The sequence below is a fragment of the Montipora capricornis genome, chromosome 7 (assembly GCF_036669925.1).
Source record: "Montipora capricornis isolate CH-2021 chromosome 7, ASM3666992v2, whole genome shotgun sequence".
In the NCBI taxonomy this organism is placed as follows: Eukaryota; Metazoa; Cnidaria; class Anthozoa; order Scleractinia; family Acroporidae; genus Montipora; species Montipora capricornis.
The window spans coordinates 33,445,692-33,460,691 of record NC_090889.1 but is presented as its reverse complement, the minus strand read 5'-3'; the positions used below and the strand labels follow the sequence as shown (position 1 = coordinate 33,460,691).

Here is a 15,000-nt window from a genome sequence, read left to right as displayed (position 1 = left end):
TCCCTTATCAGGCTTAGTGATTATGATGTCATTCCGTTTTTTCAAACTTTTGATGGCTTTTTTTAACATCTTCGGTGGTTTTGAATCTTTTCGTTGAATGTAGTTTAGAGCTATTGACTTTAACGATGCGGCTGTTAGTTCCTTTAGGTCATCAGCAATATCAGGCTCGATTTTCCAGTACAGTTTTTCAAATGAGGCCTTAACTTCAATCGGTTGTACAAAATGAGGTAACGAGAATTTTAAACCACGACAAAAAATCAACTTCTCAAAAAAGGTTAACTTATACGACGAGATGTTCAGTAAATGTTCATCAACGTCAATATCACGGTTCAATAACCGGGCAATCTTGTTTGTCTGTGTCTTCATGACATCACGGTAGAAATTCCTGGCGTTGATGGTCATAATTCGTAGGATACAAGTATAGATGAATGTGCTATGATTCGCACGGACTTCGTTGTATAATTGATTGATCTCTTGGCGCAGTGATGTACTCTTTTTGATTTGTCGACCAAGTTCCTCGGAAATAACATTCTTAGTAAAGACATCAGATGGGTGTTTCCACTTGTCACGTTTATCATTGTCCACCATTGCGAACGTTGGAGAAAGGCCAAAGAAAGACCTCTTAATGTCCAAAGTGACTCAATCAAGGCAAAGTTATTTGTATAACATTCTTTACAACACCTAGTATGTAAATTATGCTTTCCATCTATTTAAACTCTAGCACTTGTATTTATTTATTTATCACTTGATAATGGAGTTACGATGACTTCGAAACGTCGTGAAAATATAAATCTTGTCAGTTTCATTTGATTTTCTTTCTTATTTTAGAGAGTTTTAGCAGATAACACTCTTATTTAGGTATATTTTTTCATTATTCTCTTAGTTGAATAGTTAACGTTATTTTAAATAATTTTTTAATTAAATAATGAAACAAATTTTTCTACAAATATACACAAATCGTCCGTCCTCTTCCAGAACGATTCAGAGTCAGTTCCCATTCAAGTACGACATATGTGTGTTCATTATTCATTATGCATTATTCATTATGCATTATTCCAAGCAAATCCAATAATATCAACTAATTCAGTCGATTTTGCGACGACGTTTTAATGACATTTTCTCCCTGAAAATGTCAATTTTGTCGAAAAACTTAGAAGCAGCATGTTTGCAAAGATCTTTGACGAAAAGAGTAAATAATGGAAACCGGTAACTGAATTGTGCATTGCATGATAAGCGGGTGCACGTGACAAGCTTAATGTAAACAAGCAGCTCCAGCAGACAAAAAACAGCCTTCAAGTTATTCTAATCGTACTTTTTTCTTTTGGACAAATTTGATGAATGTTTAGTGCTCTTCCTAAGGACCCAATATATTAACATGCGCATCAATCAGCCGTAAAGAAACAATTTGAGACGACAATATCGTAAATGATATATCGTCGTCTCTAAATCTCTCTTCAGTCATAAGAGTCCCCTAGATCACGATAAATGCATTTGTGAGTGTATATGATCCCTAACTGATATTTTAAAGCACCTGTAGCTTTGGCATCACCAGATCTTCCTCTTCTTCCCCGGACACACCTGAACTCTTCTACTTGTGCTTAATCATGCATTCATGTCACTATCGCAAGACAACAAAGGAAGCATTCCTGTTTCTTGCACAGCCCATGACGTGACACTGCATTGGTCATTTACCCCTTCAAAGGAATCAAGCGCCATCGAAAATTATCCTGAAACAGATCACTTTCTAGAATTTCGAACACACCTGATGAAAAACAGAAAAACTTCCCGCGAAACGGGAGAAGGATTGGAAGGGAAATCGGTCCAGTCCCCACACTTTTCAAGTCCAAAATGGCAGACCAGCTAGCTTGATGTAGTAACAAGTGCATCATCTCAATGCAAGGCTTTTTTGGGGGTTATTTTCTTTATTAAAGCAAAACAAGCTTTTTTCTATCCAGCTCTTCTAACCGTGGATGAATGGTTTCATTTTTTCAGCTCTAAAGCGCTCGGAAAATCACAGTTCACCTCGATACTACTCATTGAAGCCCGTAGATGTCTGTGTAATCTACGTCATGCTCCTTTGCGGATGGGTATTTAAAACAACTATTCAGGCTATTACAAGGTCAGACTAAGATTATATGTTAACGAACCTTTTGATAAGCTAAATTTATCTGGTAAAAATATAAAAAAATGGGCTTGACAATCTATGGAGACTTTCCATGCTTGGAAATATGACGAGAACTGACTACAAATCAAAGAAAAATTTAAGCATCTTGTAAAACGATTGTTATATGTACATCAGAACATCATCATTTGTGTTATATGGTGGTTACTAGGTTTTCAAAGAATAAAATCATCTTTGACTTGCTAAATTATGTGTTTGTTGCGCTAATCAGAGGCCCGTTTTAGATCAATTTTAACTTACCAAATTTCACTTACCAAATACAGAATAAGGGCTTCTTGTCAACAATTTGGTTTATTTATGGCCTGAATTAGGCTCAAAATTCCATTTTGCATCGCCTTAGAGGGGCATGAAGTGTTTGTTCCAAAAACTTCAATAAACCATAATAAGCCAAATTTTTCTCAACTGATTTTGATAACTGGGTGACCAAAGTAAAGAGTGGTATAGGTTTGGAAGTTATGCAAGAAGACAGGTGAATATAGTGAAATTTTGAAAAATGGCTATTTTGGGTTATAATTTTAACATCAATTTTGGCCAAAATCTAGCCCCAGACTCCTCTCTGTGAAATACCTTGAGGACAAAGTTACATGCATAAACTGAAATCTCTATTATAGCAGAGTTCATGGTCAAATTCACTTGGCAGCACAAGTTACCAGTGGGGTCTTATCACACTTTCAAAATGCCCCCTGGAAGGCTGGATTTTTGGTGCTCAAAGGGCAAAAAATGAGACCCCCCTGTAACTCCAAAACTAAAACTCAGAGAAGTGAGCCAAAGTGGCTTTTGAAATATTTCATTATACCCAACTTCTGTGCCAAGTATCAGTCAAATAGGTTTACACCTATATCACAAAGAATTATATAATACCGGAAGAACAGAGAAGTTGTGCCAGGAATTCATATAGGTGTAAAGATCAATGAACAAAATAATCATAGAAGACTACAAAAAGAAGAAAAAGAACTTGAGTATGGCTGGGATAGATTACCGAAAAGCCTATGATAGTGTCCCTCATGGTTGGATACTAAAGACCTTACAGATTTACAGATTTAATGAAAAACTAATTAAGTTTATGGAAGCCTCAATGAGCAACTGGAAAACTACAATGAAGCTATTTTACAACAATGGATTTAACACAACAGATCAGATCAAGATCAAAAGAGGGATCTTTCAAGGAGACTCATTCTCACCCCTGCTATTTTGCCTAGCACTTGTGCCTTTAACATCTGAGCTAGCTACATCTGGATATGGTTACAAGATCTCAAACACAAGTGCCCCAATTAGCAATCTGTTTTATATGGATGACCTAAAACTGTACATCAAGAACGAGCAAGAACAAATTGGAGAACTGAAAGTAGTGAAACAGTGCAGTGATGATATCGGTATGGAATTTGGACTTGAGAAATGTGCCAAAGCCAGTTTCAAGGAAGGTAAACTGACCTCAACTGGAACCATAGTAATAGATGTTGACCCAGAAGTACAAGAGTTGGACCAGGAAGGAGTATACAAATACCTGGGTGTGGATGAAAGTGATGGTATCCAGCACAGCAAAATGAAAGAGAAGATACGAAGAGAATATAATAGGAGAGTAAGATCGAGCCTAACAACTGAGCTCAATGGAAGAAACAACATGGAAGCTATCAATAGTCTTGCAGTCCCAGTTGTGCAATACAGTTTTGGCATCATAGACGGGAGAATCTCAGAATTGAAGAAGATTGACACAAAAACACGCAAACCATTGAACATGCAGAAGATGTTACACCCTAAAGCACATGTGAAAAGGCTGTACATTCCAAGAAAAGATGGAGGAAGGGGCTTGATTGAGTGTAGAAACAGCATTCAAAACAGCAACAATAGGACTTGATTATCCAAAACAGTTGCTTGAACACGATCGATCTAAAGCCATAAATTCAATAATCAAGAATGCTACTAAGTTCAAAAGGGACATAACAATGCCAGAGTTTGAGAACAGAGAAGTTAAATCAGCCTCAGAAAATGCTCTGGCCCTGAAACACATATTCAAGTCTAAGATGAAATCAATGAAAGAAGAAAAGTGGAAAGCCAAAGCTCTGCATGGCCAATATCCCAAGATCCTAGAGAAGCCCCACGTAGACACAATCACCACCAACAAATGGTTGTCAAGCAATCTGAAAGGAGAAACAGAGGGACTACTTATGGCAGCTCAAGATCAAGCAATAAACACCAGAAACTTTCAGAAAGTGATATGTGGCCAGCAAGTGGAGAGCAAATGCAGAATGTGTTCGCAACGTGAAGAGACAGTGGACCATATTGCATCTGGATGTGAGGTCTCAGCCAAAACAGAGTACATCACCAGGCACAACAATGCTGCAGCATATCTCCATTGGAGTATCTGCAAAGATCATGATCTCAAGATTACAGACAAATGGTACCAACACGCACCAGAGACTGTGATGCATATAAAAGACAACAACCTCACCATCATGTGGGACATGCCAGTCAACACTGATAGAACTATACCCCCGAACAGACCTGACATATCGCTAATTATTCAGTAATTTCCACCTGTAAACTGATTGATATGAAAAAATGCAATGGGTTTTCACGCAGGTGATTTGCAGGTTCGGATGTGAAAACCCATCACATCTTTTCACTTGGCGCGTTCTCTTTTCAGAACAAACATTCCACAAACGTAGGATCGTCGAGGAGATAATGATCCAACAATTCCGCTCCAGTCTAAACAAACAAGTTATTTCTTATGTTTCCAAACTTTTCCCAACGGGAATTACACAAGATACATATGCATGGATGCATGCGGACGGTCTTTTTTAACCCTGATGATGACAAACAGCCGAATACGTCGGATGAGCTTGGCTGGGAAAGTTTGGAAAACAAAAGACTTAAACAACTGGCTGTGATTATGTATAAAACCCACAATAATCTTTCCCCATTGTACCTGAGGCGGATTTTTACCAACACATCAACCGTACACACACACAATCTTAGAAACTCTGAGATAAATTACTGTCTCCAGACCAAGAACGGAATATGCAAAAGGTAGCCTGTACTACAGAGGGTCTGTTCTGTGGAACCAGACTTCGGCAATCAGACACCTACCATTTAAAGTTTAAAACCGCACTAATTGGGAAAGATGATTTTTAGTGTAGTGTAAATTAGAGAAATTTTTATTACATAGGTTTTTACTGAAGGCTAGTTAATTAGTTTGTTAGTTAATGTAATGTTGTTCTGATGATATAGATAATTTACTCTTTGTAATTTTTTACACGACTCCTAGGAAGACCATTTTTATGATAAGATTTCGTGTTTAAATAAAGATTGATGATTATGATGATGATAATAATGGAAACTTTATTTGTCTTGGAATACAGTTGTAAATCTATCTACGTATAGGCAATTAACAACTGGCTACTTGAAATTGAGTGATATACTTGTATACTGTATTTACAAATGAATTAAATAATACGGTTTTATTAAGTCTGGGCTATCCCAAGTCTTATTTCTACGACAGAAGATAAAATATGTCGCTTCAATGGCTAGACTTATCATTTTTTGATTATATAGTGTTGTTGCGTTTTGTCAATGCCAATGTCATTCATCATTTCTAAGAACGTAGAGCATTCGTTGGAGAGAACACCAAGGGAGCTCATGGAAAGGTTTACAAATTTAACACATCTGTAATTTACTTCTCATGTCTTTGACCACGTTCATGTATTTTTCTTTTTTGCGTACTGCATTGTTTTTAAGGTTAGATTCGAAACCAACAGTTAGTTCTAGAATATATAGGCACTTGGACTGTATTAGGAAAGCAGATCTGGACGATAACTTTCACCAGTTATAATTGAAGGACTCGGAAAGCCATTGACATAAGCACAGAGTGAAGAGCGATCATTAATTACAGGTTGAAGTGAGTTGGCAATGAAGTTGAGAATTGAGTCGTGTCTCTAGGTGAAGCGATCAAGGTAATGTTGACAACCAGCGACAATATGGAGGAGTGACTCAGGGTTAAGGCAAAAGGAGCAATCAGGACTTTGTGAAAATCCCCATCTTGTCATATTCGTACGTGTAGGAAGGGAGTTGTTGATGTAGCGAATGGTAAAATTGTAGATGTTCTTGGGTAGATTAGACTGGGCAGACGACCCAACAGATGACGATGAGTGCTTGATAACATTTGTAAAAAAGAAACCTTGAGATGTTAAGTGGTGTTACAGTTTGTCTTCTTAATTAGAACGGAAGTCTTTAAGAACTTCCTTGGTGGATTTGAACAAATCGTATTGTATATTGGTGTGACTGCTTGACGACTTCCAGAGATCTTTTAGGGAATCATTCCGTGACTCTTTTAAGGAATTGCGGAGAACTGTTTTGCACTGAGTGAATTAAACTGAAGGAGGACAAATATTAAGACCAAATTTATTGCATTCTAGAAATAATAATAATAATAATAATAATAATAATAATGATGATAATAATAATAATTGGAAATTATATGGCGCATTTTTCAGGCTAAACATGATCGAATGCGCCTTACAATTTGATAAAATGATTAAAAATAAATGAAATTTGCAAGCAGTTCAGATTGAAAATAAATAAATGAATAAATAATAAGAAGAATTACAAAGTAAACAATAAATATTTGACGAAATAAATTATATAAGTTTTACAAATTAAAAGCTTGTTTAAAAAGATATGTTTTGAGGGGGCACTTAAAACGTCAGAGTAAGTCGAGGCTAAATATGTTACAGGGCAGATTGTTCCAGAGCTTCGGGGCTGCATAACAAAATGTTCTTCCTCCAAGTGTTGAGAGGGTCTTGCCACTAGGAATCTCAAGCATAATTCTTTAGCTGCATCTGAGCGAATATCTAGTTGATGATTTTCGACTGATCACTTTACAGATGTAATCGGGTGCCATGCCGTGAAAAGGTAAAGAGCAGAATTTTGAATTAAATGCGGTACTTAATTGGAAGCCAGTGAAGCTGATATAAGGCTGGTATGATGTGGCTGAACTTCGGTTGCTTGAAAATTAGTCTTGCAGCTGCATTCTGAGCTCTTTGTATCTTATCAATTTGTGCCTGTGGCAGTCCATAGAGTAAGCTGTTGCAGTAATCTAATCGGCTTGACACAAACGCATGAAATAAGATCTCCGTGGAGTTACCCGATAAATGTTTTCTTATTCGCTTCATGCTATGAAGATAATAGAATGTTGTATTACAAATTTTGTTTATGTGTGAGTTCATCGACAGCTTGTTATCAATAAAAACATCGAGATTCTTCACAAATGACGATCTCATTACATCAGAGTTGCCCACGGTAATCGAAGAAATATTAACTTTAGATTACTGTTGTCGGATTCCTATGATAAGAAATTCCCTTCTTTCATAATTGAGGAGTTTGTCGTGTTCCATCCATAAGCGTATGTCCTTTATACAATTTTGCGTGGCAATTATAGCACCTTGTTGGCTAGACAACTCGTCAGGCCTGAAGGAGAGACATAATTGTGAATTGGACAAAAGGATGATGGTGTGAGGGGAAGTGTTTCGTGACTTGTGACGGAATGCTCAAGACGTATTGAGAAAAGAAGGTAAAGGTAAAGGTACACCTTATTTAATGTCGAAAGTTTCTTTACTCTCTAGAGAGTACTCTCCCAGGAAGCCAACGGTGCGCTCATTTTACCCCCTTCTTTCCATCAGTGCTCCGTTTTAAGGATATTTAAAGCTACTTAGGCTACACTGAAAGGAAAGAAGTCGAAACAAGGATGTGAGATCCGGGGATCGAACTCAGGTTCTCTTGCACCACAGGCCGCGTACTAACCAACTGTGCCACCCTTGCTCCTTAGGCAAGACGAAGAAGGAACTTAAGGGGTTTAGGTCTTTTCAAAGTCCTATTTCCATCGCAAACGTTGCACAATCGCTCTCAATGAAGGAAAGTAAAGCTACATTTAACCACACGACAACAGTCATTCCATGAGCGACTGCTTTAACTGTCTTGACCTAAATTCATCATCATCATCAGTGCTAAATTCACTCCTATCGGAGGAAACCCTTCCTGGATTGATCTAAATACAACTTAGTAAAATTGTACTCATTGAACACCACAGTTATAGTGAACATTAATTAACCCTTTCCCTACCACAGCCAAACACCCCCTCCAACCGGCCGCCATATTGAATTTTTAATGAGATTTTAAATTTGTCTTTAAAATAGCAACTTCTCATTTAAATTATTAATGTTCACCTTTATTAAGCATTTTAAATGGTTTTAAGAATCACATACCAACAAAAACTGATTTTAGCCCACCTCCCTCAATCGCTGGCGGTCATCTTGGATTTTTACAGGACTATTGGTTTGGTTACAGACGTATATAAAATTTCAGCAAGAGCTTCTTCTATGTACATTCTTCATTCGCGTGGTCGAGCCGCCATTTTGAAATTTTCAATACAGCAAACACAAAGTCGATAAGCAATTTCTTCTGATCAACAGTCTTTATAAAATAGTGCCAGACCTTTCTCAACAACCGGGAATATTTTATTCAAGGCATCGCGAATTAACCGCGGTCAAACGCACGAGCATGCGCAATGCACTCGTACCCGGTGGCCAGCCGCGAAAATTTCCAGCGCAAATTTCATTGAAACCATTGCAGAACCGTTGTTACGCGAAAAAAAGATTGAATGACAGTGATTAAGTGATTAATTTGCTAAAGTGAAGCGAAGTGCTGCAAACGGAAGGTTTTCCTTTTAACAGTCGATAGTTTGATAAATTTTCTTTATTCTCCGAGTTCACTAAATGTTTTTGACCTTTACTAAAAAAGTTCTTAGTGTTAAAACGGTCGACATAAGAAAGCTTGTCGCTGCTGTGATTTGTTTACTGTCGTTGTCACTGAGCGTGACCACCCGAAGAAGATGTATAAAAGAAGCGAGAACGCGGACAGGAAAAAAAGTGTTGAGAACAGCAGCTCAGGAGGGTCGATAAAGCGTTGTCGAGAGCTGGAGATACACCGGAGGGATCGTGGATTTGTCTAAGCCACAGAAATTTGACACTTGCCGAGGACAAATGCTGTTCTATGTTCCTGCAATTTCTCGCGCATTTTTTTTGTATTTTAATGGTATTTATCGATTTCCAGTTTTACATACAATTTTACTACACACTACTCTCACTTACACATACACCTCCTCATCATCTTTTTTAAATTGTAAATAATTTTTTCTCACATGTACGTACAGCAGTGGTACCATTGCACATTATTGTACTTTGTATTTGCCCCATTTCATATTGTGAGCTGACATTTTATTATTAGATTTGGCTATAATTGTTTCAAGTTGGTAAATCATTTTAATTTTGGAATCTAACACTCTAATTGAAGGTAAAAAACTTTTTTGTCTACAATAATATAAGTACTGTTTGGCAACTAATATAACGTGGTTTACAAATAATTCATCGTCACACCTTACAATACCAAGCATTATACCTTTATCGCAGAGATGAGCGATTTCAATCCCTTGTTTATCAAACCAGTCCAAAAATGTTTTGAATAATGACAAGATGTAATAAGGTGCTCGAGGGATTCGTCCATATCTCCACAAAAGGAACATCCTCGAGTCGATGCAAGTCCAACTTTGAACAAAAAAGCATTTGTTACAAGACATCTGTTGAGCAATTTGTACTGAAATTCATTTGTACTGTAATATATCACTTACAAGAAACCGTAACGCATCTTGCAGGCAATGCAGGTGTATTTCAGCAAACGCACTCTTGAAGTTTTGAAGCAGAAATATGTTGAAAGCAGCAAAAAAAAAGTTACAAAGTGGATGAGCGCTGAGCAAACAGAACGAGTAAGGGAAGGGAGGAAGGGTGTGTGGAAAGGAAATAGGCGTACTTCTTCAAGTCTGAAACAATCTTTCAACACTATATCGGACAACCAAATCTCAATTAATCGAAATAGACCATTTTACAGTTGCAGCTGGCCTGAGAATGGAAGCGAGGCTGCATGTGACCCTGTTTTAATACAAGCCAATTTGTGATATTCTAATGCTAATGTAGACTAATTCGAACTAGAACAACATAATTTACATGATAAAAGCAGGGAGGTCTGTATCAATACAAGCTCACCTGGCAGCCTCGCAGCCATTCATAGGCCAGGTCACTGAGTAGGCCTTTCCCGATTGCGCTTGTAAAATCCTAAAAAAATGCTGGCAAAAATGACCAAAAAGTGTTAAAAAACTGCTCAAAATCTCAAAATAGTGCTCAAAAAGTGCTAAAAGTTGTGAACAGTTACCTCTAAGCTTTTCGGAAATATATGTCAATTTTTACAGAAGTAATTAACAATCTATTTTGCGAAGTGTTATTCGACAGGTTGTTATGAAAGGTTGATAGAATATAGAACAAAAATATTTTTCAAGTTACTTCACACGGAACGACAAACGTAACAATGCTTTATCACGTGCATAATAAAATTTCAAGGCTCTGACTTCTGTCAATTTAGAGTATTCGTATAACATTGATAGAAACTTTTTTCCTTATTGTATCGTAGCATGACAGACGCTTCCAGGTAATCTTGCAGAGCAGAGTCTTGCTGTGACGTAAATGCACTTGCAAGGAGACTGAAAACCCTTTCAATCGCAGCAGAACTTGGTTGAATCAGCAGTAGTTTCTTGACAAGTGCACACCAGTGTGGAAGGGTATCTCTGTAAGCAGCCCACCAAGTGACTTTGTCCTCCTCGCATGCGACGTTGACCCCATCAGCTGCAGCGATATACAGAGGAAGCTCTTGCGCTAGATTCGCTATTGTGGCGTCATTGTTGAGGAAAGGGAAATTCCTTAGTTCTTCCAGTGATGCTGCTGTCGGACGTAGGGCTTGCACTTGTACAGGGCAACAGAATCGTGCTGCTTTAAAAGCTCTTACTGTGTCACGAAACTGTACGCTTAATTTGTGCTGGTAAAAGTTCAGTCCTGGCCGAATACAAGCCTTTGCTTCTGCCATTAACTGATTGTAGATGGCAACGTTGCCGTTGGACGAGCAACCGCCTCGGTATTAGGGTAGTGATCGACTGCTACAGCCTGTGCAACAGCTGAAAGATGCTCGTAGCAAGAAAAAATTAAAGGCCTGTCCCCTTGTAGGTAATAGGTGGCATTTACAAAATGCACTTCGGCATCGATAACAGTAGCCAACTCCAAACGTAGGTCTTGACAGCTTTGGGGATCATCAAATATTTCCAGGAGATGCCCACGATTTGCTAGACAAATTTCCTCGTTCTCGCGAAGGAAAGGCTCGACAGCCCCAAACAAGTCCAACACTTGCTTAACTCAGCACCTCCCATTTACTCCACCACCGTGTGTCACTGAAGGTACGAATTGACTGCCCAGTTTTCTCTCTCCAAGCAAGCCTGGCATTGTAACTGTGGGAAAAGAAACTTATCCAAAAGCGGATAAACGAATCCAAGACTTGAAATTCAAAAGGAGAGCCAACATTGTCTAAAGTGTGAGAAAAGCATACAACGTCAAAACGGTCTGCATAAAAGAACTTCAGTTGTCTCAAGGCAGTTCCATTCACTGATGCACTATCTCGCATCCCTCCAATGATTGCCCCCGGACCAAAATTATAGTCCACAGCCAAACATGACATCAACCTTTGAGCCAACTGCTCTCCTTAAGTACCTTTGCGAGCACCTCCAGACGTATAAGTCGCTGACTCTGCTTCAAATCTTCCTGTACTAGCGCACTACGATCGCCAACGCCTCACGTAACATGGCCGCGCCGTCAAAAGTGACAGAAGCCTCCTTTGCAACCTTTAGCTCCTCTTTTAAAGTCTCCTTTTCTTTATCCAGTACAGCAGGTATAAGCTCACTAAGGTGGGCACTACTGGTTAGCCTGTGGCCATTTTTCTCGAGAAAGGGACGCATAGCACATGATCCACTTTCGATAGCGCAACTCCTCCCGACAGAGCAGACTCGACAAGCTCATACCGATACAGTTGTATATCTGAAGGCAACGTTGATCCACTTGCATTTTCCCGTTTAGCCCCCCTCTGCAGGCATTCTTTGATGGACTGCTGTTCTGATTTATTTCTCTGAATATCAATCAGCCAGGCCCTTCTCATGTTTCTTTGATTTGGTGTGTCTTTCAATAGAACTTTTCTTATCACTGAGAACTTCGCTGCAGGCGTTACATCTAAGCTTTCGTTTTACCACGGCAAAGTGTTGGTTTGGGTACTCTTTGAGACGGTCCCATGTACTCACATTGGTGGTTTTTACGCTTCTCCTTTGCTTTTTCCTCCCCTCGTTGATCGGAAGTTTTTGCTTTCGTGCTATCGAAGCACTTTCTGGAGCACTTAGGGATGCTCCATTTATTTATTTATTTTTTTTTTGTAATTGGATCAATCACTTCTTCGTCTTCAGTGCTATTGTTTTCCGACTGATTTAGTGCTTCCATTTGTGCTAGTAAAAAACTAAAGCCGATTGCGAATTGTAAATAAATTCAGCGTAAAGGCTAGACATCAGATGATTTAGACATTTGAGATGACACACAAATGATACATCACCCAATCAGAAACTTCTGTTCTCACGCTCAGTAAGGATAAGCCCACGTGCCTTTCCATGACAACGGTCTTTTATTCTTGACAACATCATTAGTTATTCAAATTTATGACCTGGAACACGATTCTCGTTATAAGAGATACACAGTTTTTACTTTAAAATGTTTTAGAAGACATATGTTGCTCGAAATTTGCTTGGAATGTGGGAAATATTGCTCAAATGTTGCCCAAAGTGCGAAAAAGTGCTTAAGGGTGCTCAAAATGCAAAATAGAGCTCCAAACTCAAAAAATCGCTCAAAAGGTGCTCAGCACAATCGGGAAAGGCCTATCATTGAGCAAACAAAATTAAAATGGCCCATTGTACGTGTCTAGCGGCAACTAAGAAGCTTAGAATACAGCAATGTTTCACATAACCAAAACTGACTCGTGATATTCTGTTGTATGGTAGGGACAAGATCATCGTGAAAAACAACTACAAAATCAAAATTCAAAGAGTTGAAATAATAGCTAAGAATAACTATGTTAAGGTAATCTATTTAGCAAGGGGATTTAGAGCTCCCTCATATGAAATAAAGCAAAATAACTTATTTAGATGAGGGGAGTAACAGTGCTTTCTTCATAAAATTCATGCGTATCCACGTAATGGACGTTAGCCATTGTTAACTATTGTTAACAATTTGGAAGGCCTTTCTTCATTGCCATGTATATATTTACACTTTTATCGTCTTAACTTCTTAATATATTTGATATTTTATTTTGAGTGTATTTTATGATCTCATCATGGAACGTGTACACTATTAATATTATTATTATTATTATTATTACTATTATTATTATTAAATATTATTTCGTTGTTATTGCTGTCCGGTGATGAGGCCTAGCTTGCAGTAATAAATACACAACGTCGAACGACCATTTCTACCACACAGTACACCCAATTTTGATCATGGAATACTTGCACTGTGGAGATCTACTGGGGTATTTGAGAAAAAGCCGCGGCATTGCTGACAAATACTATCACGGAGAAGGAGAGGTAGCACAGTTGCGCACATACGACCTGGTCTCATTTTCAAAACAGATTGCTACAGCGATGGGGTTCCTGGCATCAAGAGGGGTAAGTAAGTGATACGAGGATCATATGTTGTGAGGCAAATATATACAGATTTCAGACCTGGAAACCTTCAGACCTGCATATTTGTGTCCATCACATTATAGACTGTACGCTTTTATAGCGGAAGAACTTTTCCACGGGTAAAGGGTAAATGGTGAAGGGTATAGATTTCTATCTAATGGTTGTCATGTCGGATTAAACTCCAGCATTTGTTTTATTTCTTCAATTTTCAACAACCTATCCCGCGACCAAAGAATTACCATGAGTGATATTACCTTGTTGCTTTCATTTCGTCCATGTAATTTTGATCGATGAAACTAAGCACAGACTGGTTAAGATTTAATATTCAAGAGAAAAATACTCCAAGCTGACGAAAGCAAGCTACCTACGGTGACCATGCGAAAAAAAGAATGAAAGAAGTTTTAAAACAATACTATCTTATCTTCTTTGGTAAACTAAAGGCATGAAATCGAAGAAAGAATGCAAGAAAAATGTCAACAATACGAGGTTTCCTGGGTGGTCAGCAAACCAAGTAGTATCCAACAAGATGTAATTGAAGTGACAAAAACATGGCTAATTACCAAGTGCGTTACAATTTCTGACGTGTTGTTTTGCTTCGCTTCAAAACAAATCTTTTAGCGAAACCATTCAAATGAATTCGATAAAAATGCTCATCAACCATTACCATTCCAATGGTTTTACAAGAGGATTCGGTTTCAAAAAAGAGGCGAAAACCAACTCGAAAATTGGCGTTACTTTGGGATGATCCGAAAAAGGATCTTGATCTTTGATCATGGTACATCAAAGAAACCGAAGATTCAGTTCCCAGAGTGGACTCATGGGTTAGGTAGAAGGTTTTACCTTGCGTGGTGCTAATATACGGATTCCGACACCCTTTACCCTTTTACCCGTTACCCTTTACCCCTTTCCCTTTACCCGTGAAAAAGGTCTACCGCTTTTACATGTATAGTGACACTGTCTTGAGTAGGAAAGAAAATCCCTATTGAGGGAGTCGTAACTAAAACGAAAGGTCCCAAGGTATCAAAAGTAATGAACTCTGCATAAAGTCCTTGTAGTGAAGATACAAACATACTCGACGCAGATACATATTTGACGCAGTTTAATTAATCAAAGGCATTTTAAGTGACACAAGCACGCCATGTTCCCCGACTCAGAGATTCTTGGAAAGTTTAAC

At 38.3% G+C, this 15,000-nt stretch overlaps 1 protein-coding gene across 1 annotated transcript in view; it reads left to right on the top strand.

The window, feature by feature from the left end:
- Positions 1–15,000, top strand: part of LOC138056991 (fibronectin type III domain-containing protein-like) — a 53,447-nt gene that overhangs the window by 18,422 nt on the left and 20,025 nt on the right. Inside the window, exon 10 of the mRNA XM_068902994.1 lies at positions 13,624–13,808. Coding sequence (XP_068759095.1) covers positions 13,624–13,808 — 185 coding nt within the window. The remainder of the gene's footprint in view (positions 1–13,623; positions 13,809–15,000) is intronic.